Consider the following 24,415-nt stretch of genomic DNA (forward strand, 5'->3'; position numbering starts at 1 on the left):
AGCCTGGCCCGTTCAAGTTCTTCTCCAGGAATAGCAGCTTAACTTGGAATGACTCTGCTACGTCCTTGACTATTTTTCATCCAACAATTCATCCATCTATTCTGTACCTGGCACTGGGAAACAAATATAACTACATGCTTAGAGTGGGCATCTATTATTTGGGGACACCATCCTGTATCCATTTACTTTGATTTTCCCAACCCTTGATTTCCCTTTGGGTGTCTGTTTCAGTCCTACTCCCAGTCCATGGCCTTCTGTGAGAAGCTCACTCCAGGGCTGCATGTGGCCCAGACTAAGCCAATAAGGATGTTTCATCCTCTGGCCACTGGGATTGGCTCAGGGATGGGCCTGTGCCCCAAGTCAGGCCAGTCAGGCATAGTGCAATTCAATTCTGGGACTTTGGTTTGAACTGTTTGGGGATTTGCTCATTTCTTTTTTTTTTTTTTTTTTTTTTTGGCGGTACGTGGGCCTCTCACTGTTGTGGCCTCTCCTGTTGCGGAGCACAGGCTCCGGATACGCAGGCTCAGCGGCCATGGCTCACGGGCCTAGCTGCTCTGCAGCATGTGGGATCTTCCCGGACTGGGGCATGAACCCGTGTTCCCTGCATCGGCAGGCGGACTCTCAACCACTGCGCCACCAGGGAAGCCCTAGGGATTTGCTCATTTCTTGCTACATATGAATGTGAGACCAGAGCCAAGAAGAGAGCTTGTCTGAGGATGAGCCCAAACAGAGCAAGGAAAACCCAGGGAGGGACCCTGCCCTCGAAGATCACCGTCTAGTGAAGGAGACTCACCTGTTGACACATCCCAAAGGAGGAGTAAAGGGATAATCAGTGAGCTAGCTCAGGGCAGTAGAGCAGCATGACCTGGATGTCCCTGGGGGGCACTAGACTGCCCATATGGTCATTTCTATTTTTGCCTCTTGTAGTTAAATTCTTTGGGGAGGCAACCAGTGAGGCCCAGCCTCTCCTCAAGCCCATTGGGTTGTTTGATAATTGACCCCTCTGCCCAGGAGCTGCAGCTTCCCAGGGCCCTGTGTTGCAGGAGATCGCTGGTTCCTCCCTCCTCATTCAGGCTCCCATCCCTTATGGGAGGCAGATCAAGACACTTCCTCTTCTTCTGTGGTGATCTAAATCGGAAGGAAATCCAAAAAGGATGGGATGTATGTATATGTGTAGCTGATTCACTTCGGTGTACAGTAGAAACTAACACAACATTGTAAAGCGATTATACTCCAATAAAAATTAATTATAAAAAAAAAAGACACTTCCTCTCCTTTTCTGGCCTTGGCTGAAACCTCACTTAGATCCTCCTAACAAATTTCTCTTGCCTCCAGCCTTTGCCTCTCTGGACCATTCTCCCTACTGCTGCTAGGGAATATAAGATGCTAATCTGATCATACCAGCCTCCTACTTCAGAATTTTCACTCACTCCCTGTGGCCCTCAGAATCAAGTCCAAACTCCTTAACATGCCCCTGAGGTCTTTCACAATGTGGTACCAACTTACCTCTCATGCCTGGTCACTTCCTACCACACACTATTGAGCTAAACACGTGGACATTCCCTATTATTCCCTGTATGAGTCATACCCTTTAATGCCCCCATGCCTTAGCTTATTGGCCTTCTCTCCCATACATCCTTTAAGATCCCGCTGAGATGTCCCCTTTTTGAAGCCTTCCCCAGATGAAGTCAATATCTCATGGGACTTTATTCATACCTTGGTTACATTATATTTTGCTTATTAGGTTGTTTGAGGACATAGATTGGTCCTCAATCTATGTCAGAATTGGCGCTAAGTTAAGGTTGAATGAATGAATGAATGAATGCTTTCAGAATCCTCAGAGGCATCTAGGACAGATAGACTTAGGAGAGCCCTGGATGAAAAGAGTAGAGGACATTTGGGATGTTGGAAGCCATTTAGAGCTCATCTCTCTAAGAGCAGGCCCTCAGCCAGATTGGAAACAGAGGGGCTGGGGCTGGCATCTTAAAGAGATGGTCCATCGTCTTCTCTGACCCTCAGGTGCCCTTCAGAGAAATCCTGAAGCTACGAAGAGCTTTGGACACAGGTTGGCAGAATGTTACCGGGCAGGAAGTGCATGAGCTGTTTTCATACAGTTTCAGAATCCTCAAACAAATTTAGTTTATTAATTTTCAGTCTTTTTTTTTTTCTTTTCTTTTTTGGCCGCGCCAAGCAGCATACAGGACTTCCCCGATCAGGGATCAAACCCGCACTCCCTGCAGTGGAAACACGGAGTCTTAACCACTGGACACCAGGGAAGTCCCCCCCGCCTACCACCATTGTTAACATCTTACATTACCACGGAACATGTGGCAGGAACCAACACTGGTACATTACTATTAACTAAACTCTAGACTTTATTTGGATTTCACAGATTTTTCTTCTTTCTCTTCCAGGATCTAATACAGTATTTAGTAAATCATCATGTCACCTTAGTCTCCTCTGGTCTGTGACAGTTTCTCAGTCTTTCCTTGCTTATCATGACCTTGACAGTTTGGAGGAGTACTGATCAGGTATTTTGTAGAATGTCCCTTGTTGTGGATTTGTCTGGTGTGTTTATCATGATTAGACTGGGTTATGGGCTTAGGGAAAAAATAACATACAGGTGAAGTATAATTCTCATCACATCCTATCAGAGGGTATGTGATACCAACATGGTTTCTCACTGGTGATGTTAACCTCGATCACTTGGTTAAGGTAGTGCCTGCCAGGTTTCTCCACTGTAAAGTTAGTTTTTCCCTTTCCATTCTCTATTCTTTAGAAGTAAAACATTAGGACACTAAGACCAGCCTACTCTCAAGGAGGTGGAGGAGGGGAGTATTAAACGTTACCTCCTGGAGGGGCGAGTATCTACACATATTATTTGAGATTCTTCTGTAGGGAAGATGTGTCTCTTCCCCAATTATTTAATGATTTACATTAGTATGGACTCATATGTATTTATTTTATATTTTGCATTATAATCCTGTACAACGTTATTGATTGTGTTGCTCAAATTGTTCCAGCTTTGGCCATTGGGAGCTCTTTCAGTTAGCTCCTGTATCCCTTCCACATACCGCCATCCCTTAGCTAGTGGGAAGCAGCCGCACAGCACAGGGAGATCAGCTCGGTGCTTTGTGACCACCTAGAGGGGTGGGATAGGGAGGGTGGGAGGGAGGGAGACGCAAGAGGGAGGAGATATGGGGATATATGTATATGTATAGCTGATTCACTTTGTTATAAAGCAGAAACTAACACACCATTGTAAAGCAATTATACCCCAATAAAGATGTTAACCAAAAACACAACGCCATCCCTTCGTTTTTTTGAGTACCTCCATACTTTCTAGTACTACAAGATGCTTTATATTGGTCTTGTATTTTCCCTGCCCCAGACTACACTCAGCCATTTCTCCAGGAGCTAGCTTTTGAGATACAAGAAGCAGAGATGTGGAATGTTACCCTCCTAGGCACAGAGGGTGCACAGTGCTTATCTGCCCAGGGTGCTTGGGAGATTTGCTGGCAATAAAGAGGAAGGGTACAGGTGGAGCCGCTCCCCGTTTCCGCAGTTTCACAGGTTTGTATAGTTCTCCGGTGAGCCATCCACGGTTATTCCATTTGCCCCCGTTAGAGCGCAGAATGTCCCTCAGACCAACTATTCATGCCGGGCGATCAGATTCTGGAGCCTCTCTGCTGCCCACACAGAGTGGCAGGAATTCCAGGTCCCTGAGGCTGTGCTGGTCAAGGTCTGGCCTCTCAGACTTCTGGGGACATCTCTGCCCTGCTCCTTCCCAACTCTGGGTCTATCCAAATGCCAGTTTTTATTTTCCCAAGGCTGTTGTTTCACAGTTGGCTTCTACCCCACCTCCTCTCTCATGCACATTCAGTAGGTGTCCTTGCTTCCATTAGAAAAAGGAGCCCACTAGGCAAGTGTTCCCTCCACCTCTCTCACCTTCCCCTCTAGAACCTTCTCCCCCCTCCAAGGCCAATGCCTCTGCCTGGGCCTGGACCCCATCCCCTCCCGGTTTCCCCAGGACCTCCCCTTCCTTCTCACATCTTCAGTCTTGTCCCCACTCACTGGCTCCTCTTGCTCAACCTAAAAGGATCCTCAAATCTCTTGCCCTAAAAAGAGTCTCCTCGACCTCGCCTCAGCCTCCAGCCAGCATGGACTCTCTCCCCTTGACTGCAGGCCTCTTGATAGGAGAGACTTCACCAATCATTTCCCTTGACAACTGGGGCCACGAAGACCACGTTGATGGGAGATTTTCCACAGAAAAAGGGTGACTGTATTGGCTTCAATGGAGGGAGGAGGTACTGATAGGGACATTAAGTGGCCTCTCTCTAGGGAAGATTACAAGATAGTGGAATACTACTGACAAGGACCGGAAGCTTAGACAAGGCTCTGGGTGTCTGGGAAAGCCTCTGAGAGGCAGGACCCGACCTAGGCCTGGAGTTGGGGTTGAAGGAGAGGAGGCCACGGTGTCTCCCCACGGTGACAGCAGCCTGAGATTGGAGGAAAAGAGGGGCATCCATTTCCAAATCTTGTCTGATCCACCCTTTCCTCTGCCCGTAGGGAAGCCTTTGCCCAGAGTGACAGCCACTTTAATCATGGAGGATTTAACCTCACCTGGGCCCACCCCTCTAGCATTGCCCTGCTTTCCGCTGACTGTGTGAAGCAGCCCAAGTGATTCACCAGTCCCACCTGTTTGGCCTCACTACGTCTTCCCAAGGTAACTTGGGTGTGCCCTTTCCATCAGTGGAGAGAAAGGAAACTCCCATTCAGGGTTTGGGATACTACTTGGCCCAATGCACTGTGAATCTATCTTCTGGTACTTCTATTCCAGCCGGGCCTGTTTCTGCCATTCATCCCCCTCCTGCTGACTTCTCCCTTTGACACTGCCGGAAACCCGCACCCCTAACCAGCTTCACCTGGCCTTTGGAATTCAGCTTGTGATAAGTTTCCTCCAGGACCAAATGCTTATCCAGTCCTGGCTCTAAACAGACTTACCTGTGCTTACAGACCCTGGCCAATTCTGTGTATCTGTGGCCCGGCCTATTTGCTAATTCATTCATTCAACAAATATTTATGGAGGACTTTCAGGTACAGTTCTAGGCACTGGAGAGACAATGATGGGCAAAAAGATATGGCTTCACAGAGTGTGCAGATGTGCCTGGGAAATTACTAAATAATTTCACAAATATAAATTACAAACAATAATTTCAATGAAGAAAAAGTACAGGAGTTCAGTCTTGTCTGGGGCATTAGGTAAAGGTCCCACAAGGAAGATACAGTTTAACTGAGATCTGAAAATGAGTAGGAATGGACTAGGCAAAGGGGCTGGGGTGTCAGAGACAAGAGAGGACAAAATCTTCCCAGACTGACAGAATGGCATGGGCTGAAGGGAGGATGGCCAGTTGGCTGGAGTGCAGAAAGCAAGGGGAGAGAATAAGAGGAGAAAAGACTGGAGAGGGCAATGGGGTTACAGTGCGGCAGGGCCTTATAGCCATGTTCAGTATCTTGTCTTCATCCCAAGGACAGTGGGAAGGAAACCACTGGAGCATTTTAAGAAGAGTGGTATGATCTGATTTGTTATTGAGAAAATTACTCACAGGGAGTCGCTAGCCACATGAGGAGACCCTGAGGGTTAGCAGGTAAAGTTGTGGTCCCAGGAGACATGAGGGTAGGGTTGGGGTGTTGGCCCTGCTCCGTATGCTTGTTCCTTGACTTTTTTACTGTCCTGAGTAAAAACAAAATCCTGCCCAGGCTCATGTGGGCAGTATGTTCTCAGCAGAAAATGATCCTGCGGAAGGCCCAGAGGGGGGATGAAGATTAGGTTAGTCCCAGTGCCGGCCTTTAGTAGGGAATCCGGACCTGATACGTGGAAAGGAGATTAAGAGACTGCCCTTCTTTAAGCTCCATTTTTGCCATCTCCATTTCCCTTGCTCTAAGCCAAGTTGATTAAGCCCCCATCCCATCTTTACCCAGGAAAGAGCCCAGAGCACCTGCCGCGGGTGTAGGATCCTCCCTGACCCGCTGGCTTCCAGAGTTTCATGGTGGGGGTACCCTGAGCCACCCACCTGGCGGTGGTGGACGGCAAGATGAAAGGGGGCTATAAGGAGGGACATAGCCGTGCCCATCACAGATTCTGAAGACCTTGAGCTCAGATCTGAATGTGTGACCTTGGGCAAATCACTTCCTCTCCTGGGGCCTCGTTCCAGCATCTGCAAACTAAGGGTTGCCCCAAGTCCCCTCCAGCTGCGAGCGGGCCTCTCAATCCCGCAGGCTGGATGCGTGCTCGCGGTACTGCGCCAAGCCCCCGGGTGGGCGTGGGGCGGGGGCGCGCCAATGCCGAATCTCAAAGGTAAGGGGGGTGCTCAGGAGGCGGGTGACGACCGCGGGGCGGCGCCGGGGGGACGCCGCACACACGGCCGCGCCCCCCGCCCCTCGGCTGGGCGCCGGGCCCCGGGGGCCAAGAGGTTACGTAAGGAGCCGGGCGGCGGGAGCGGGGCGGGGCGGATACCGCCCGAGCGCGGCAGCCCAGCCCCCGGCGACCAAGACCCCGCCCGCCCGCGCCTGGTGTCGGCGGCGGCGGCGGCGGCGGCGGCGGCGGCGGCAGGCGAGCAGCCCCGCGGAATGGAACGGCGCCGGGGCTGAGCCGGGCGCGCACGGGCTGCCGCATGTGCCGCGCGGGGAGCGGCTGCAGAGCGGGCGGAGAGCGAACACGAGAGGCCCCGTCGGAGCGGCAGCCGGAGCAGCGCCGGAGATGGGGTGAGTGAGACCGCGCCTCGCGCGCCCCGCGCGCAACCCCAGAGGGACTGCGGGGCCGCGGCTCGCGTCCCCCGGGCTCGGAGCCCCGAGAGCGAGCCCGCCCCTACACCCCGCGCTGGGACCCTGGAGCCAGCGAGCAGTCGGCTCCTGAGAGCCTGAGGCCGCCTGACTCCGCGCCCTCCGCCCCGGCGCACGGACACCGGCCAGGGGCACCCCGGCCTGGACGCGGACGTTCAGCTCCGCGCCCGTGGCCGTTCCCCTCCCAGGCAGCCCGGGCGCGGGCGCGGGGGCACCGGGCGGGGACAGGCACCCTGGCCGGCCTCCGTGCTTCGGCCATTCCGTGGTCCCCTCGCTCCGGGCGCGATCAACTCCAGGGCCTGTGTTTTGGAGTCTAAGAAGCAGTTAGTCTTACTGCACGATTGGGTTTATTACAAACAAAATGAAAATCGAAGTTTTCCTGGAAAGGGAACACACCAAATAATAATAATCCCCAGTGTAGTAATAGTGGACTTTGAGTCTGCTTTGAGGTGACTGAGGATGTGTAGGTAAGGCTTCAGTCTTTGAAACAACTGAGTTGATGCTCAGGAGAGAAGTTGAAGTACTCTGTCGAAGTGACTAATGCTTCTGAGTATATAAAGTAATTTAAAAAGCAGAATTGATTTCTCCTTGGCGTCTCTCTGAGCAGTAGGCGCTGTGAGTCAGGCAGCTGCTGCTAATAACAAAATTAACTCCTTACATCTACTTACCCGATGTGAGCCCATATTGATGATGTGCTGTGCACACTCAGGGAACGGTTGCTATTCCCATTGTACAGATAAGGAAACTGAGGCCTGAAGTGGTGGGGTGATTTCTCCCAGGTTGGGCAGGCAGCTGATGAGTGTTTGTAGAAGGACGCTGAGCGAGCGCATCGGCAGAGGGGGAGCCACAGCCTGACTGTGGGCTTGGGAGTGGGGGGTGGGTAAGTGAGCCAGAGTTCCTGAGTCTCTGTGTCCTGACCCAGCTCTCATGGGTCAGTGGCTTTGTTGCACCTTACTCCTTACTTTACTCCAGGTAAGTTTCTGGAGTCATTTTACCAAGTGAATTTTATCTATATGGTCTGTAAAGTGTTTGGAGGAAAGAGAGGGAGGCCAAGAGGAATTTTGAGAAGGGAAGTGTGAGAACTCCAGACCAACATGAGCAGGTCAGGGGGGACAGAGAGGGGCCAGGAGATTTGCTTAAGACATTGGTGCGGATCCAGATTTCACACATACAGAAGGTGTGAGTGATTCTACCAGAGGCACCCTGGCTGGAAAACAGTTTTTCTGTAACATTTCCAGTGACCTCTTGGTCAGCGATGAAAGGGCTGCTCTTTGTGCAGTGGGAAGCTTTGAGGCTCTCAGATTTCATACTTTTAAAAAAAATGTATGGGAAGAAGGAGTTGGCAAATGTAGGTCTCAAGATGGAAGATAAAAGGGATCTGGGTAATTTTAACACTCTCCCTCCCCCCTCCCCCCAGCCAACACAAAACCAACCCAACACACTTGCATGATCAAAAACAAATATTTAAGTTCTGTGTTTGAGATCAAATAGTTCTGTGGAAATGAAAATATTTACTCATAAAAGCTTAAAGAAAATGTCAGAAAATAATTTTTGTTTGTAGAGAAGCAGGGAGGAGTAGCTTGGAGATTTTGTTTAAACATTGAATATGCCTTTCATGTAATTTTAACATCATCTGATAAATGTCTGTTACTCACTTCTTGTAGGTAATGGTTGGTTTGTAACTCCTACCTACTTCTGCCATTTTTAATATATCCACCTCTTCTATAATTTATGTGAACGTACAAACCATGGCTGTAAGTTGAGATGGAGCTAAGGGCTGGGTAAGCAGTTCAGACAGAGGAGGGTGGAGGGAGCCATTTTAACCGAAAATAGAACCAATGTCATCCTTTCCGAGAGTTGAGTAGAATGGAGGGGGATGAACCAAGAAAGGGCAGCCAGTAGAAAATCTTGCTGTGATCCTACAGCTTCGTCATGGCTCTACTGTCTAGACATGACCAAGATTTAAGGGAAACAAACAAAAAAACCCTGAGTTTATCTCTTCCCCACTTAAGATGCTTTTCCTCATTCAGATGTTCACTGCTATTTCCCACTTCTCTTCTGAGAAGTATTTTGCATTAAGTGTGTGGTTTCCCCAGTAAGTCTGTGTTCTCACTCCCCAAGGAAGCTGCTTCATACCTTCTCCCCTTCTCAGACCTCTCTCTCCTCCCCATGCACACCTTGCCTCCCTTTTCATTGACAAAATAGAGCCACAGTCCAAGGAAAAGGCTTATCTTCCTGCCACGCCTACAGTCCCGTGTGCAGCTGCTCCTGTGTTTTCCTTCCCACCTGTTGTCCTACCAGAGGCTCACCCCTCCTGGCGGACCATTCAGCCCATCCCCTTTCACCTTGTCAGGGAACATTTCTTGTTCTCTCACCTTCCTCTCTCTCCAGTTCAGTGCTGTCCAGTAGAACTTTCCACACTGATGGAAACATTCTGTATCTGCGTGGTCCAGTACCGCCGCCACCAGCCACATGTGGCTCTGGGGCACTTGAAATGTGGCTAGTGCGACTGAGGACCTGAATTTTTTTTTTTGCAGTACGCAGGCCTCTCACTGCTGTGGCCTCTCCCGTTGCGGAGCACAGACTCCGGAAGCGCAGACCCAGCGGGCATGGCTCATGGGCCCAGCCGCTCTGCGGCATGTGGGATCTTCCCGGACCGGGGCACGAACCCGTGTCCCCTGCATCGGCGGGCAGATTCTCAACCACTGCGCCACCAGGGAAGCCCCCTTTTCTTTCTTTTTTTTTTTTTTGGACCTGAATTTTTAATTCAAGTTTAAATAGCCACAAGCGGCTAGTGGCCGCCATATCGGACAGCACAGCTTTAGTGTCTCTCGTTTTACATCCCTGTCCTTCTGTTCCACTTCTTTGTTCCCCTTCACCTGAAAACATCTCAAAAGAGATGTCCAAACCCACTGTCTCCATTCATGTCCTTCACCTACCATTTGTTAGCCCTTCACAGTCTACAGTCTGGCTTCTGTCCCCACCTCTTCACCAGAACTGTTGGGTCACTGATGACCTTGTCCTTGTCTTCCTCCCCTTCTCAGCAGCGTCCCTCCCCCATGGCCACGCCCTCCTCCTTGCCACCACACTCTCCTGGGTTTCCTCTTCCCTTCCTGATGGCTCCTCTTCAGTCTGGCTGCTGGTCGCTCCTCTTTCTGACCTCAGTGTGATGGGGTTGTTTAGGAACTTGTCCTGGTTCCTTTTCGCTGTCAACGCTCTCTTCCTAGGTAATGTTATCCCATCCCAACCCCATCCCCCCATGGCTTTTTTTATTTTTACTTTTTACAAATTTATTTATTTATTTATTTTTGGCTACGTTGGGTCTTCATTGCTGCGTGCAGGCTTTCTCTAGTTGTGGCGAGCAGGGGCTACTCTTCGTTGCAGTGCGCTGGCTTCTCATTGCAGTGGCTTCTCTTGTTGCGGAGCATGGGCTCTAGGAGCTCGGGCTTCAGTAGTTGTGGCACGTGGGCTCAGTAGTTGTGGCTCGCGGGCTCTGGAGTGCAGGCTCAGTAGTTGTGGTGCACGGGCTTAGGTGCTCTGCAGCATGTGGGATTTTCCCAGACCAGGGATTGAACCAGTGTGCCCTGCATGGGCAGGTGGATTCTTAACCACTGTGCCACCAGAGAAGTCCCCCCACGGCTTTAAATACTATCTATATGCTGGTGACTCCCATGTTTGTATTTCTAACACAGCCCTTTCTCAGGGCTTCCTGCTCTTGTCCACGCATGGAGCTCTTGATATTCCTTCCAGATCTCTCCTTCCCTCTTTCTTCCCCATCTCAGTCCATGGCCCCACCATCCACCCACTTGTAAGAGTCGTCCTTGATTCTTCTCTCCCTTACCCCTGACATCCAGGCTGTTAGTGGGTCCCAGGGGTTCTACTTCTGGGATATTATCTGGGGTGCATTCTCCTCTCCCTAGAATCATAGCTTCTACTCTAGTCCTGGCCACTGTAGCCTCCTTCCTGGACTAACTTCCTAACAGTCCCCCCAGCTTCCACTCTGGGGTGTCTCCAGTCCATTCTCCACATGGGAGCCCGAGTGATCGGCTTTTCAATCAGGTCACATCACTCTTTTCCTTAAACACCCTCCAGCCGACAGGCGGCTGGCTTGTGCCCCGCCTTCCCAGCCAATCTGGCCTTCCCTCACTGCCTTCTGCTAACACTGGCCTCCTTTCTTTTCTTGCCCTGCCTGAGGGGTCTTTGAACTTGCTCTTCCCTCTGCCTGGAACATTCTTGCCCTGACTCTGCAAATACCTTCCTCCTTCTCATCCTTGGCATTTTGACATCAGGATCTCCTGCTCAGGGAACTTTCCTGACCACCCCTGTTACATGCTGACAGTAGCCACACTTTGTTCCCACAGTTGCTCACCACAGCACACCTGCTGTCGTTTGGGTTCTACCTACTTGTTTATCATCTGCCTTCCCCAGTAGCATCCCGAGAGGATAGGGTCTTCTGTCTTTCATCAGTGAATCCCAACAGCTAGCACGGTGTCTAGCACCTAATAGGCCCCCAATAAATTTTTTGATTGAGTTAATGCTTGAATGTGGTGGGCAGCCTTGCTTGGATGCTGGCCTGGAAGTTGTGATAAGTTTTGGATTACCTTTTATATAGCACGCTAAATTGAGAGTTGCAAGGGCCAAGAGAGAAAGAAATCACATTTGGATGCAGTTTTCTTTTAATGCTAAAGCAAGCCATTTAGCTTTTATTGTGACTTGGGTTAATTTTCAGGCTGTCGGCTCTCACCCCATCATTGGGGTTGTAAATTACCTTTTTACCCGCCTGCAGAAGGCTAACAGAAAAGCCAGCTTGTCTGCTGTTGTGACTTGTGGATGATTTTGTCAGTGTTTACAAACAAGATCTACTGTATTTCTGTTTGGCTTCAGTTTACACTCGTTTGTTTTGTTCAGCCAAGATTATGTTGCAATGTAACAATCTTGGTTATCTAACACCGTGGGCCTTCTTTTGGTAATCTATACCGATTAGCTTTCTTCTGATGACCATTCCTTCTCCTTTCATTTTCCACTCCCTCTGAATCACACCTAATTACATAGTTCCTACAAATTACAGACTTTTCTTTGGGGTTTGTGTTGACTAAAATAGATAACAGTCTCTCAGATATATTGAGGAAACTTGTCTTCTCTTGGTCCTGTTGTGGGGTTTTTTGTTTTGTTTTGTTTTTTAATTTATTTTTGGCTGCTCAGCGCGGCTTTGGGATCTTAGTTCCCCGACCAGTCCCACAGCAGTGGAATGCGGAGTCCTAACCCCTGGACCACCAGGGAAGTCCCCTGTTGTGGGTTTTTTAAGCTTTCTGAGGTTCACTCAGTCTCTTCATCTGTAAGGCAATTGGAGAGTCTACTGGGGATCCGGGATGAGCAAACCTACTAGTTAGTTCCTGCCCTTGGCCACATATACAAGTACCAGCTTTATGTGTGAGTTTCAACACACTATTGTAATCCATAGCGTGTCAGAGGAACTATCTGGGGGACTTAGGAAAGATGCCCCAGAACACTATGGGGAGTTGCTTAGGGAGACCATTAGCATGTAGGATCACCCTCATTATTTAGAAGCCCTTAGTGTCACCCTGAGTGTCAGAGATGGAAAAATACACAGTACTTGGCATGGGGTAGACACCAAGTAGATATGTACTGAATGAATGAGTGAATAGGAATAAATGAATACTCACTTGGGGTTGACTTTCACTTTGGGAAGATGCCATCATTCTTGTTAGAAACAGACCTGAAACAACTGGCCTTGAAGGTTTTAGAATGGAATTGAGGGCACGTTTGCTGCTTGTGCACAGTCCCCTGAAGGAGGACCCAGAGCAGAGCAGGTGGTTTATTTTTGTCCGATGGACTCAATGATTTGTGTAAATTACTAGGTTTCTTTTCTGTAATGGCTCCTGGGGAACTTAAGAGACAGATGTGCGGTCCCCCTTAGGAAATTTATCAGACCTCATCCTTCACCTTTATTCCTCATCCAGTTGTATGGCCCTGCCCTTGTTTTACCTTCACCCTTTTTCATCTACCACTTTTTTTTAACAAAATGTAAATAGCTTTGCTTTTTTCTAATTATAAAAATGTTACATGTTCATACTAAAAAATAACAGCATAAAGGAGGAAGTGAAAATTACTTGTCATCCCACATTGCAGGGATAACCTCCATCAGCAATCGTATGTCTGTCTTTGCAGACTTTCCCATGTATTGGAATATATATGTCTCCGTGTCTAGATCTGTGTCTACATAAAACAAGTATATTTTTATCCAAATGGAATCATATCATACATCTGTTTTGTAACATAAGTTTTTCAACTTAAAATACCTTGAATGGACATCTTTCCATGCCAACCACTATAAATATACATCATCATTTAAATCCAAACCTACTTCTGATGTGTCATTTTGCTGAATTTTATACATCCTTGCAAACCTGCTTAAGTCCTTTCTAGAACAAGGCAGGGTATAATTAAAAAAATAAAAACTACATTTTGATAATCTTTTAAAGCAGTTGTTTGCTTTAAATGAATTACCGAAGGAAAGAAATGGTAGAGGAAACCAGGATCACAGTTAACGTTGGGTAATTTGCGGTGACTGTGTAATTTTGAGTGAGTCACTGCTCCTTAGTGAATCTTGGTAAGAACACCAAGGATTCGTCGTTGTTGCTAAGGGTGTTGGTGGACCAGGACCCAGCTGCTCAAACTGTTTCTGCTTGTTTGGAAATATCAGGGCAGAGTAATTCTGCTTTAAGACCTGGAGGGGAAGGCGCTGTACAAGCAGAAAGCACCCGTGCCCACCCCTGAACGCCCCTTCTGCTGCAAAGCCCTTTGTCTGGTGGGCATCCTTTTCCCTTTGAAAAGAAAAATTTCCTTCACCTTTGTCAGACGAAAGTGAACAGCAGCCCCCAAACAGATTTGCAGTAGAGAAAAAGCATTTTTCAGAATATTAGAACTCTCAGGTGTAACAGGTCCTGACCTTGTGCATCTTGAGGGCTAGACTTTGTTTTTTTTCTAGCATGAAAATACATTAAGCAAAAAGTAGCCTGGAGAGGAACTGGGGCAAAGAGCTTCTAATTTGCATGGGTTTGGAGACTCTGGTCCCCAAGCCCCGTGTGTTCTGTGTCTGCACTTCCAGGTATTGCTCATGCAGGCTGCCCCCGAGTCGTATTTATAGACTTGGAGGCACGCGCTGGCAGCCGGAGGCCAGTGTGCTAGCGGGTGTGCGTTGTGTGGGAACAGTGTCAGGTTGGAAACCTCTGCTGAACGTACGATGAAGCCTCCAGAAGTTCTGCCGCCGGGTGCTGTTAGTCATATGGTATCATTCTGGTAGAATTTATTTAAATTATATTTCAAGTTAGCTTGTTAGAATAAAAATACGCGTGTGGGGAACACATTTAGACATTTGTCAACGACTAGAGATTTTTTTTTTCTTTTTAAACATTTTTATTCACAAGCCTGGTTGATTGTCTTCTTATTCTTCTTCTGAGGAATGGGGGACCATGGTGTCCCCTCACCCCATGCAGAAAAGCTTAGGATAAGGCATCGCCACCAGCCAAAGCAGTTAGCTTGAGAGCTGTGCAGTAAGAGACCCTTCAGTACCCAGGTGCCTCCCAGCTGAGTTGAGGCTGAGTCCCAGCTACCAGAGGGGCTCTGACGGTCCCTCTTTTGTTGCCTTGTCCTGGGGAGATCTTGGTCCAGATCACCAGTGAGGGGCAGAACTGCCCAGCCAGCCCTTTGTCCTCCTTCCTTCCTTTGTGCTCTGGGGGAAATCTTGTCTGTGGGTTATGGGGTAGGGGTTGTCCACAGGGATCCAATTAATGAGGAATATTGTAGACCCTGCTGCCCAGGCATTGGATCCCTTTTGGGATTTTTAATTGGGAAAGCTTTTAATTGGGGTTGTTGAGATAAATGGAGAACAGGAGAGTTGTTTGTCCTGGCGGGGGTGGGGGCGTGGGGTGATGGAGAAAAGGTCCTCCTGGGGAAGAGGAATGGAGCCTGTTTCAGGAGGCTCCAAAGGGCAGGAAAAGGAGCTCCCGGTGGAGGCGGCATCGAGGCTGATTTCAGGTCATGGGTCTGAGGATGAGCTCTCTAACCCCTCCGAGTGGACTGAAGATAAAACTGGCTGTCTCAGCAAGATGAGTCCATTGTCACGGAAGGCCACCTGTCAGGGGGGCTCAGTACAGACCCCAGCCCCCCTGGTTGGCTGTGTGAGCTTGGACAAGTCATTTTATCTCTCTAAGCTTCACTGTCTTCAGCTGTTGAAGGACTGAGACGATTAATGAGAAAAATGTGTGTAAAGCGCTTAGCACAACGTCTCACACATCAGTGGTGGCCAACTTCACCGTGATCATCATGATCATTTCTGTTTTGGGTAGGAGGTTGGCAGGTGTACTCCTCGAGGTACTCCTGAGGTACCTTTTGGAGTACATGGCTGGGAATGGTCCATTCTTCATCTTTAATCCTCTTGGGCGCTCCCCGGGTCCTCAGCTGCTGGCCAGTCCTGAGTACTGCCAAGGTTGGTTCCCTGTCATTGGGTGACCCGGAGAATAGGTGGTTTGCCTTCTGAAGCTCTCGTTCATATCACTAAGCCTCTCCGGTCGTGTGGGTGGAGGAATGTTACCAGCCAGTGGACAAGGAAGGTTAGGAAGCTGACCCACCCATCCCAACAAGAAAGCCAGTCTACTGACCAGTTGCTTTCATGGGGAGGTGCAAGTGTGGACAGAAAAACCAAGGAGTTCTCCCCGTTGTCGGCATCAGACTAGGGATTTGTGTTGCTGGTTAGGGAACCCTTCATTGTATAGTCATTCTCTTATTCTTTCAAGGAATCGTGGCCGTCTACCTAGTGTCAGGCACTGTTGTAGATGCTGGGAGCAAACACAGTGATGAACGTTCATGGTCCCATGATGCTTGCAGTCTAGTGGGGAGGTGGACATCAACCAGACGTTACCTAGTGCACTAACATGGGAGGGATATGGGACCAGGGGCCATGTGGACTAGATAGTAGTTGGTTTCAGAGGCTCATATCTCTGATTCCCATCCACTTATATGGATCTGAACTCCTTTCTCATCACCCTTCATCTGTTCATCAGCTCCTGTAGCTTTCTTTTTTATAATTAAAAAAATTTTTTTAATTAATTATTTTTATTTTTGGCTGCATTGGGTCTTTGTAGCTGCGCGCGGGCTTTCTATAGTTGCAGCGAGTGGGGGCTACTCTTCGTTGCAGTGCATGAGCTTCTCATTGCAGTGGCTTCTCTTGTTGCAGAGCACGGGCTCTAGGCACACGGGCTTCAGTAGTTGTGGCTTGCGGGCTCTAGAGCACAGGCTCAGTAGTTGTGGCTCACGGGCTTTGTTGCTCTGCGGCTTGTGGGATCTTCCCGGACCAGGGCTCGAACCTGTGTCCCCTGCATTGGCAGGCGGATTCTTAACCACTGTGCCACCAGGGAAGCCCATTCTGTAGCTTTCTTGACTCTTTGGCCAATGGCCATCCCCTAGCTCTTGAGCACCTTCTCTGGGCCAGGCTCCGGGAGGACAGAGGTTGTTAGAACAGGGTCCCTGCCCTCCTGAGGCAGATGGATGGTGGGCAGCTCATTAGGGCAATGAGATTAGCCCTTGTATTGAAATATGAACAAGGATGAAATGCTTAACTCTGCAAGAAGTTAGAGAAGGCTTCTTGAAGAGGATGACCTTGGAACTGAGTCTTGAAGGACGAGTAGGAGTTTCCCAGGCAGACAGAAAGGCAGGGCAAGGCGAAGCATTTAGATGGAGAGAGCTTCCTGTAGGAGGCAGTGGAGTATGGAGGTCAAGAACAGAAACCTTGTACTCAGGCCTGGCTTGGCCATTCGCTGGCTGTATGACTTGGAGCAAGATACTGACCTTCTTTGACCTTTACTTTCCTCATCTGTGAAATGGGAATGATAATAGTACCAACGTCATAGTGTGGTTGTGAGGATTAAATGAAATTGTGGATTAAACACATTGTGATGTGCGTTAGCTGTTAGGAGTGGGCAGGGAGGTGAGAAAGAATGTGAAGTACATGGTGAGTGTGGAGATGGGGTCAGGAAGGTATAGACATGAAGGAAAGACCTTTGTGCCAAGTGGTTGGGCTTCATCCTGTGGGTGGCAGGGAGCCAGCCATGGGGGAGGCTGGAGGTGGGGGGAGCAGTTAGTCTTGGTACCAGAGAATGAGGCCTGACCCCTAGGGCAGTGGCCGGCAGTGGGCTCAGAGAGGAAGAGGTGACTTGGGGTAGGAGGCAGAAACATGCTGTATCCCATGGAATTGGACTTCAGTCTATACATAATGAGGGAACACTTTGAGTTTTGAAGAGAAGAATGTCACTTGCATTAGGAAAATTATTCCAGAGATGGTAATGAAGGGTTGCGTAGAAAGTTAAGAGATTAGAGGAAAGAGACCTCATAGGAACTAGCCACAGGCAGGCAAGAAATGTTGAGAGCAGAAAGCAGATATGGCACAGACTTATGTAATGTAAACCTTGCCCTGTTCTGTTCTAGATCTGAGGCAGCTTCTAGGAATGTCCATAATACAATAAAATAGAAAAATATATGTAAGACACCTTGCTGGAGGTGAGAGGTAGAAAGCTTGAACGTCTTTCCTATAGAGTCGCTAAATTAGGACACAAATTAAACTATTATTTAATGAGAACTTAGTGGGTTGGAGTTACCATGCAGAGTGTGTCTATATAATATCTCATTTAATTCTCACAACAACCCTCACTTTCATAGTTGGAGACACTGGACTTGAGAAATCAGTAATCTGTTCAAGCTCCTAGCCAGGAAGTGGCAGAGTTGGAAACCAAGTTCAAGCCTGTTTGAGAGCAGAATCCATGTTCTTAAGATGCACTTTCTGGAGGCCAGAGACGCCCTGAGAGTCACGTGGGAGGTGGACCCATGGTTCTTGATTGTTGGAATGAGAGAAAGGGAGAGGCAGAGTTGCCAGCAATTCGGATATTTCTAGACTGTATGGCTGAGTGGATGGTGGTGCCATTAACCAAGATTGGGAACACAAGAGGAGGTGCAGTTTTGGGGAGAGAATTGATGAGGGTTTAGTCTGGGGTGATTATGGTAAATTTCCACTTGTGGTAGATCATATGGAATGGCCTCTATCAGTAGAAATTCAGCTCTAGCACTTAGCAATTAGGATAGAATCAGAGGTACAGATTTGAGAGCCCTCACCTCTGAGATGGATTTGATCAGCCAAGGAGAGAGTGGGTCAAGAAGGTGAAGATGGAACTCTGAGAAAGGATGACAGTTGAAGAGAAGGAAAAGAAGCCAGTGCATGAGTCTTAGAGGTGATGACATTGGAGGAAGGCTGGAGGAGAGAGGTGTTGCGGAAGCCAGGGGAGAAGAGGCTGAAAAGGGAGGTGTACTCAACAGGAGTGAAGACCTCAGAAAGCTGGGTGGGGACCCAAGGTGCATGCTGCTAAATACCACTGTGAGTGTGGGAGTGTTAGGGCACTGATGGATTTTAAGAGCAGCTTCAGCCAAGTGTGAAGGCATAAATCCATCTGCAGTGATTTAAGGAGTGAGCGTGTGGTAGGGGAATAGAGAAGTCTGGCTGAAGATGAAGGTGAGTTTGAGGATGAGTCAGGGTAGAAGGAAGGCTGATTTTTATTTCATAATTGAGCATGTTGGAAGTCTGAGGGGGAAAGGAAAGGAGGAGGTTGAAGGCATTAGAGAAAGACGAGAGGCAGTGAGGTTGGCACAGTGAGGTTGGAGGCAGGCGGGAACTAGAACAAGAGCTTTCGGCTGGGAGGGTCATCCTTAGAGACCAGGCAAGTTGCAGGTATGGAGGCATTTTGAGGCTGTGGTGGAAAGGGGAATGAGGGAGCTGGGTCGACTGGCTTTTTTTGTTTGTTTTTTAAAAATTTTATTTATTTTTGGCTGTGTTGGGTCTTCGTTGCTGCGCGCGGGCTTTCTCCAGTTGCGACAAGTAGGTTTGGGGAGAGAATTGATGAGGGTTTAGTCTGGGGTGATTATGGTAAATTTCCACTTGTGGTAGATCATATGGAATGGCCTCTATCAGTAGAAATTCAGCTCTAGCACTTAGCAATTAGGATAGAATCAGAGGTACAGATTTGAGAGCCCTCACCTCTGAGATGGATTTGATCAGCCAAGGAGAGAGTGGGTCAAGAAGGTGAAGATGGAACTCTGAGAAAGGATGACAGTTGAAGAGAAGGAAAAGAAGCCAGTGCATGAGTCTTAGAGGTGATGACATTGGAGGAAGGCTGGAGGAGAGAGGTGTTGCGGAAGCCAGGGGAGAAGAGGCTGAAAAGGGAGGTGTACTCAACAGGAGTGAAGACCTCAGAAAGCTGGGTGGGGACCCAAGGTGCATGCTGCTAAATACCACTGTGAGTGTGGGAGTGTTAGGGCACTGATGGATTTTAAGAGCAGCTTCAGCCAAGTGTGAAGGCATAAATCCATCTGCAGTGATTTAAGGAGTGAGCGTGTGGTAGGGGAATAGAGAAGTCTGGCTGAAGATGAAGGTGAGTTTGAGGATGAGTCAGGGTAGAAGGAAGGCTGATTTTTATTTCATAATTGAGCATGTTGGAAGTCTGAGGGGGAAAGGAAAGGAGGAGGTTGAAGGCATTAGAGAAAGACGAGAGGCAGTGAGGTTGGCACAGTGAGGTTGGAGGCAGGCGGGAACTAGAACAAGAGCTTTCGGCTGGGAGGGTCATCCTTAGAGACCAGGCAAGTTGCAGGTATGGAGGCATTTTGAGGCTGTGGTGGAAAGGGGAATGAGGGAGCTGGGTCGACTGGCTTTTTTTGTTTGTTTTTTAAAAATTTTATTTATTTTTGGCTGTGTTGGGTCTTCGTTGCTGCGCGCGGGCTTTCTCCAGTTGCGACAAGTAGGGGCTACTCTTCGTTGCGGTGCGCGGGCTTCTCATTGCGGTGGCTTCTCTGTTGTGGAGCACGGGCTCTAGGTGCGCGGGCTTCAGTAGTTGAGGCACATGGGCTCAGTAGCTGTGGCGCATGGGCTTAGTTGCTCCGTGGCATGTGGGATCTTCCCGGACCAGGGCTCGAACCCATGTCCCCTGCCTTGGCAGGTGGAGTCTTAACCACTGCGCCACCAGGGAAGTCCCAGCTGGCTTTTCCTTCTCAATGTGAGCTAAGGAATTGATCTGAGAACCAGGCGGTAGATCAGGAAGAGAGGAAATGGTTTGGTACAGCTGGTTGTTGGGGGTGGGGCAGGGAGTTAGCTGGGGCAAATACAGATTTGTGAGCAACCTGAGGGACTAGTTGGAGATTCAGGAATGTGAGTTTGCAAAGGTGCCAGTCACCAGAGCTAGACTACTTGCCAACATCCAGGCGACCTGGGGGCAGAAGCAGAGTCAAGCCAGTCCCAGACCCAGATTATGGGCAGTAAGAGACGGCCGCCCTGGTGGGATTCCAGGTGCTTTGCTGTCCGCAGCTGTCGGGGGTGCTGCGTGGGAGGAGGGGAGAGCCTGCTTCATCCCCATCAGTCCCCGTTTTGCTTTCGCTTCTCTGAGTAGCCAGTCACTGTTCTGTTGTTAATAATTCTTCCAGACCTTTTCTAAAAAATGCATTAAAGTTCTTGCCGGCATGACCTCTTTGAGTAATGAGATCTGTAAGTTTATTAACCTCTGTGAGAAGTGGATTTCCTTGCTCCATGGGAGCAGATAATCTGTTGGAGGGAATGAACATTTATGTGGTGACCCGGAGGGTCCACTCGACACCTGAAGGCAGAGGCAGGGTGGGTATGGCTTATCTATGCCCTCTCCCTCACCATCTGATGTAGGGTGTGTCCCATGGGAGATGGACTGGGTGCTTCTGCACAGCGCTGTCTCCTTGACCTCACTCTGAGTCTTGCAGTGGCCCAAAGCTGAGATGGTAAGAAAAACCAGACCATAACAAAACCTCATTTCTTTTGATGAGTCTGATTCTCTAAGTATGAGAAGGGGAAGGGAGGGCATGGGAACACTGAGTCTTACGCAGACAAGACTATCTAGACTATGGGTCAATTCACAGGGCGCCCAGCTAAGTAGCAATGATTCATGACTTCATCTTCTTTAGTTTGGCGTTTCAAGCGTGCTCTAACCTAGCCTGACCTACCTGTCTTCTGTGTACCTGAATACTTGGCCCATGCCCCTCTATATTGTTTATCACATAAAACATTTGATTATAAGACAGTGGGTTTTTTTGTTTGTTTGTTTGTTTTTGGCTGTGCCCGGTGGCATGCGGGATCTTATCTCCCTGACCAGGGATCGTACCTGCGCCCCCTGCATTGGAAGCACAGAGTCTTAACTACTGGACCGCCAGGGAAGTCCCTATAATACAATGTTATATCAACATAATATCATAATCTGCTCCCCCCCAACCCTTGCCCACCAGACCAGCACAGTCCAATAGAAATATGAAGGCCACATATGTGATTTTACATGTTCTAGTGTCCATTTTTTAAAAAAGCAAAAGAAACAGGTGAAATAAATTTTAATGTATTTTAAACAAATATATCCAAAATATTATCATTTTAACATTTAATGATTTAAATCAGACATGGTTCCTCTTATTCCCATGGAATTTACATTCTAGTGAGGGAGACAGATTCCGCCTGTCTCTGCCCACTCCCAGCCCTCGCCTCCCCCCCAGCAACAACAAAAAAACCTCTTAAAAGCATCCAGAAATAAAGTAACTGCAAGTCATGCTCAGTGCCATGAGAGAGAGAAGCAAGGGCTGAGACTGACTTTAGAATGTATGTTTATGAGCTGCCTCTGAAGAGGTGACATTTAAGCTGCTACATCACGTGAAGAACAGGAGCAGACCATTCTAGGTGGAGGAGCAGGTGTAAAGACCCAGCGTGGGAAGGAGCTGCCCAGAATGTTTGAGAAATTGAAATCAGACCTGTGGGGCTGGCTGACAGCAAGTGAGGGGAGGGCGCCCAGTCTGAGGCTGGAGAGAAGTAGGAAGGGATGAAGGTGGACAGGGCCTCATAGGCTGTGGCATGGACTATGGTTTTTATTTGAGATGCCGTGAGATTGGATGAGACTGAAGGTTTTTTTAAAAATTTATTTTTTGGCCGCGCTGCGTGGTGTGTGGGATCTTAGTTCCCTGACCAGGGATCGAATCTGCACCCCCTGTATTGGAAGCACGGAATCTCAACCACTGGACCGCCAGGGAAGTCCGAGACTGAAGGGTTTTAATAGGCCTGCGACACGGCCCTTCCTAATTTTTAAGAAGACTTCTCTGGTACTCTGTGGAGAATGGAATGAAGAGGACGAGCCCTGAGCAAGAAGAAGTGACAGGGTTCCTGGGTTCCAGTTCAGAGAGGATGCTGGCTGAGCCTAAGGTTGCAGAGGGGAGGGAGTGAAGTGGGCAGATTCCACAGATGGTTTGGAGAACTTTCAGAGGGATTGGATATGGGGTAAGGATAAGGGAGAGGGAGGAAATAAAGAGGACCCATTTGGTTTGGGGGTTAAGCAAATAGTAGGTGTAGGGAGGGCTACAGGAGGAGCAGATTAGGTGTGGAGTGGGTGAGTCAAGGTCAAGTAACTGCATCATGTTGAGCCAGAGGTGGTGAGTGGAGCTGAGCAGAAGGCAGTGGATTGTATGCAGCTTGGGCTCAGCGGAGGTCAGACTGGAGGTCGATTGCGTGAGGTCACGATGGATCGGGAGGGTAGGCAGAGGGGGAGAGGGCTCAGGAGCACCCACTGTCGAGGGGCCGGTAGAAGAGGAGGAGCCAGCAAGGAAGACAGAGGAGGAACGCCCGGGGAGGGAGGAGGAACTGGGGCCATGTCTCCAGGAGGAGGGCTTGGGCGTCAGTGTCAAGCGCTGCTGAGAAGTGGCCTGGGACTGGGTGGCATGGTGGCCGCTGGTGGCCCTGACCTCAAACCAGTCAGTGACGAGGTGGGGCCCGACACCAGGTGGGCTGGAAGTTGAATGGGAGGCTGGAACAGGGGTTGCGTGGGGGATGCGTGGACCACTTTTTCAAGAAGTTGACTGTTTAAGGAGCAGAGGAATAAGACAGCATGAGAGGCTGTGGGTAAAGGGGGAAGGTATTTAAGATAGGAGAACTCCAGCATGCACGGATGCTGGCAGGAATGCTGCCCAAGAGAAACGGGGTGACAGAGGAGCCCAGGCCTTGAGAAGATGACAGGCATGGGGTTCAGGGCATCAGGGGAAGAATTGTCCCTTGGAGCGGGGAGAGGGAGGCACCCTCTTCTGGAAAGGAGGGAAGGAAGCCACAGTGGGAGCAGATAGAGGCAGGTCTGGGTGGGGTGGAAGATGCATGAGTTCCAGTCCAAGCCTCCTGTTTTCTCCATGATATTTGAGACAAGGTCATCAGCTCACAGCAAGGGTGGAGGGGCTTCCCTGGTGGCTCAGTGGTTAAGAATCTGCCTGCCAATGCAGGGGATGTGGGTTCAAGCCCTGGTCTGGGAAGATCCCACCTGCTGTGGAGCAACTAAGCCTGTGTGCCACAACTACTGAGCCTGCACTCTAGAGCCCACGCCACAACTACTGAAGCCCACACGCCTAGAGCCCGTGCTCCGCAACAAGAGGAGCCACTGCAATGAGTAGCCCCTGCTCGCCGCAACTAGAGAAAGCCCGCACACAGCAATGAAGACCCAACGCAGCCAAAAATAAATAAATAAATAAATAAATAAATTTATTTATTTAAGGAAAAAAAAAAGGGTGGAGGACCGGGTGTGGGAAGTTTGAAAAGAAGAAAAAGGTGTGAAATTGGGAGCAGGTGGTAAGCCTCCCAGAGAAACCCAGGCTTTGTGGGCCATTGCAGAGTGACAGTTTGAGGTCCGAGAACATGCCTTTAAAGTGAAACATGTCCACCCAATTTTGTGATGTTGCCCGGTTGCTTGGGTGTGGGCACGGGAGGCGGATGGCAGGACGCATCAGGCTGAGAGGCAGGGTATTCCCACGGGGTTGGGAACAGCGATAGCCCGTGGGAAGGGTATGGGCCATTCAAGGAAGGAAGGGAAGTCACTGAAGGGCATATGGGGAAGAAGGCACTGGACTGGCAGAGGTCAAGGGGCTGAGTCCAGGGTGCAGGGGGCTATCCGTGTGGATGGTGGTGGTGCCAGGAGGTGGCTGGAAGAAGCAGCTGGGCTCGGAGCTGAAGCCCCCGATCAATGACCGGAAACACCTGGAGGCTGGTGAGGGTGGGGAGGGGAGGCAGGTGGCTGGAATGGCCTCGCCTTCAAGCGCTCAGAGAGAGCCACGTGCTGGGGGGGGCCACAAGGACACCAATCGCCAGTCTCCCCTTGTGTTCTGCTTTTGTGGGAGGCGAGAGGAGCAGACTGGCTGTGTGTGGTGTGGGGAGTGCTATCCTCAGGGACCAGCCTAGTGTCAGTTAAGGCATGAAGGGGAAGGGAATATTCTGGCTGGACAGCTGGTGCCCGCTGATTTCAAGGACTTCAGTGAGGCCACAGAGGATTTGAGAGTGTAGCGGGGAGCGAAGGACTGGCTCCGATTTGGGGATGAACAGAGCAGAGAGCCTGGATGATGCTGGGTGACTCAGAGGGTGTGGCCTCCTGGCTCTCCCCGAGCTAAAGGGGTGGGAAGTGGGGCAGATCTTCCCGAGCATGTGAAA

The 24,415-nt window shown here is 49.5% G+C and overlaps 1 protein-coding gene across 1 annotated transcript in view; it reads left to right on the forward strand.

Moving 5' to 3' along the window:
• Positions 1-6,543: 6,543 nt before the first annotated feature.
• Positions 6,544-24,415, forward strand: part of HOMER2 (homer scaffold protein 2) — a 99,596-nt gene continuing 81,724 nt past the window's right edge. Inside the window, exon 1 of the mRNA XM_024117403.1 lies at positions 6,544-6,765. Coding sequence (XP_023973171.1) covers positions 6,761-6,765 — 5 coding nt within the window. The 5' untranslated portion in view covers positions 6,544-6,760. The remainder of the gene's footprint in view (positions 6,766-24,415) is intronic.

The sequence above is a fragment of the Physeter macrocephalus genome, chromosome 11 (assembly GCF_002837175.3).
Source record: "Physeter macrocephalus isolate SW-GA chromosome 11, ASM283717v5, whole genome shotgun sequence".
NCBI classification, from domain to species: domain Eukaryota; kingdom Metazoa; phylum Chordata; class Mammalia; order Artiodactyla; family Physeteridae; genus Physeter; species Physeter macrocephalus.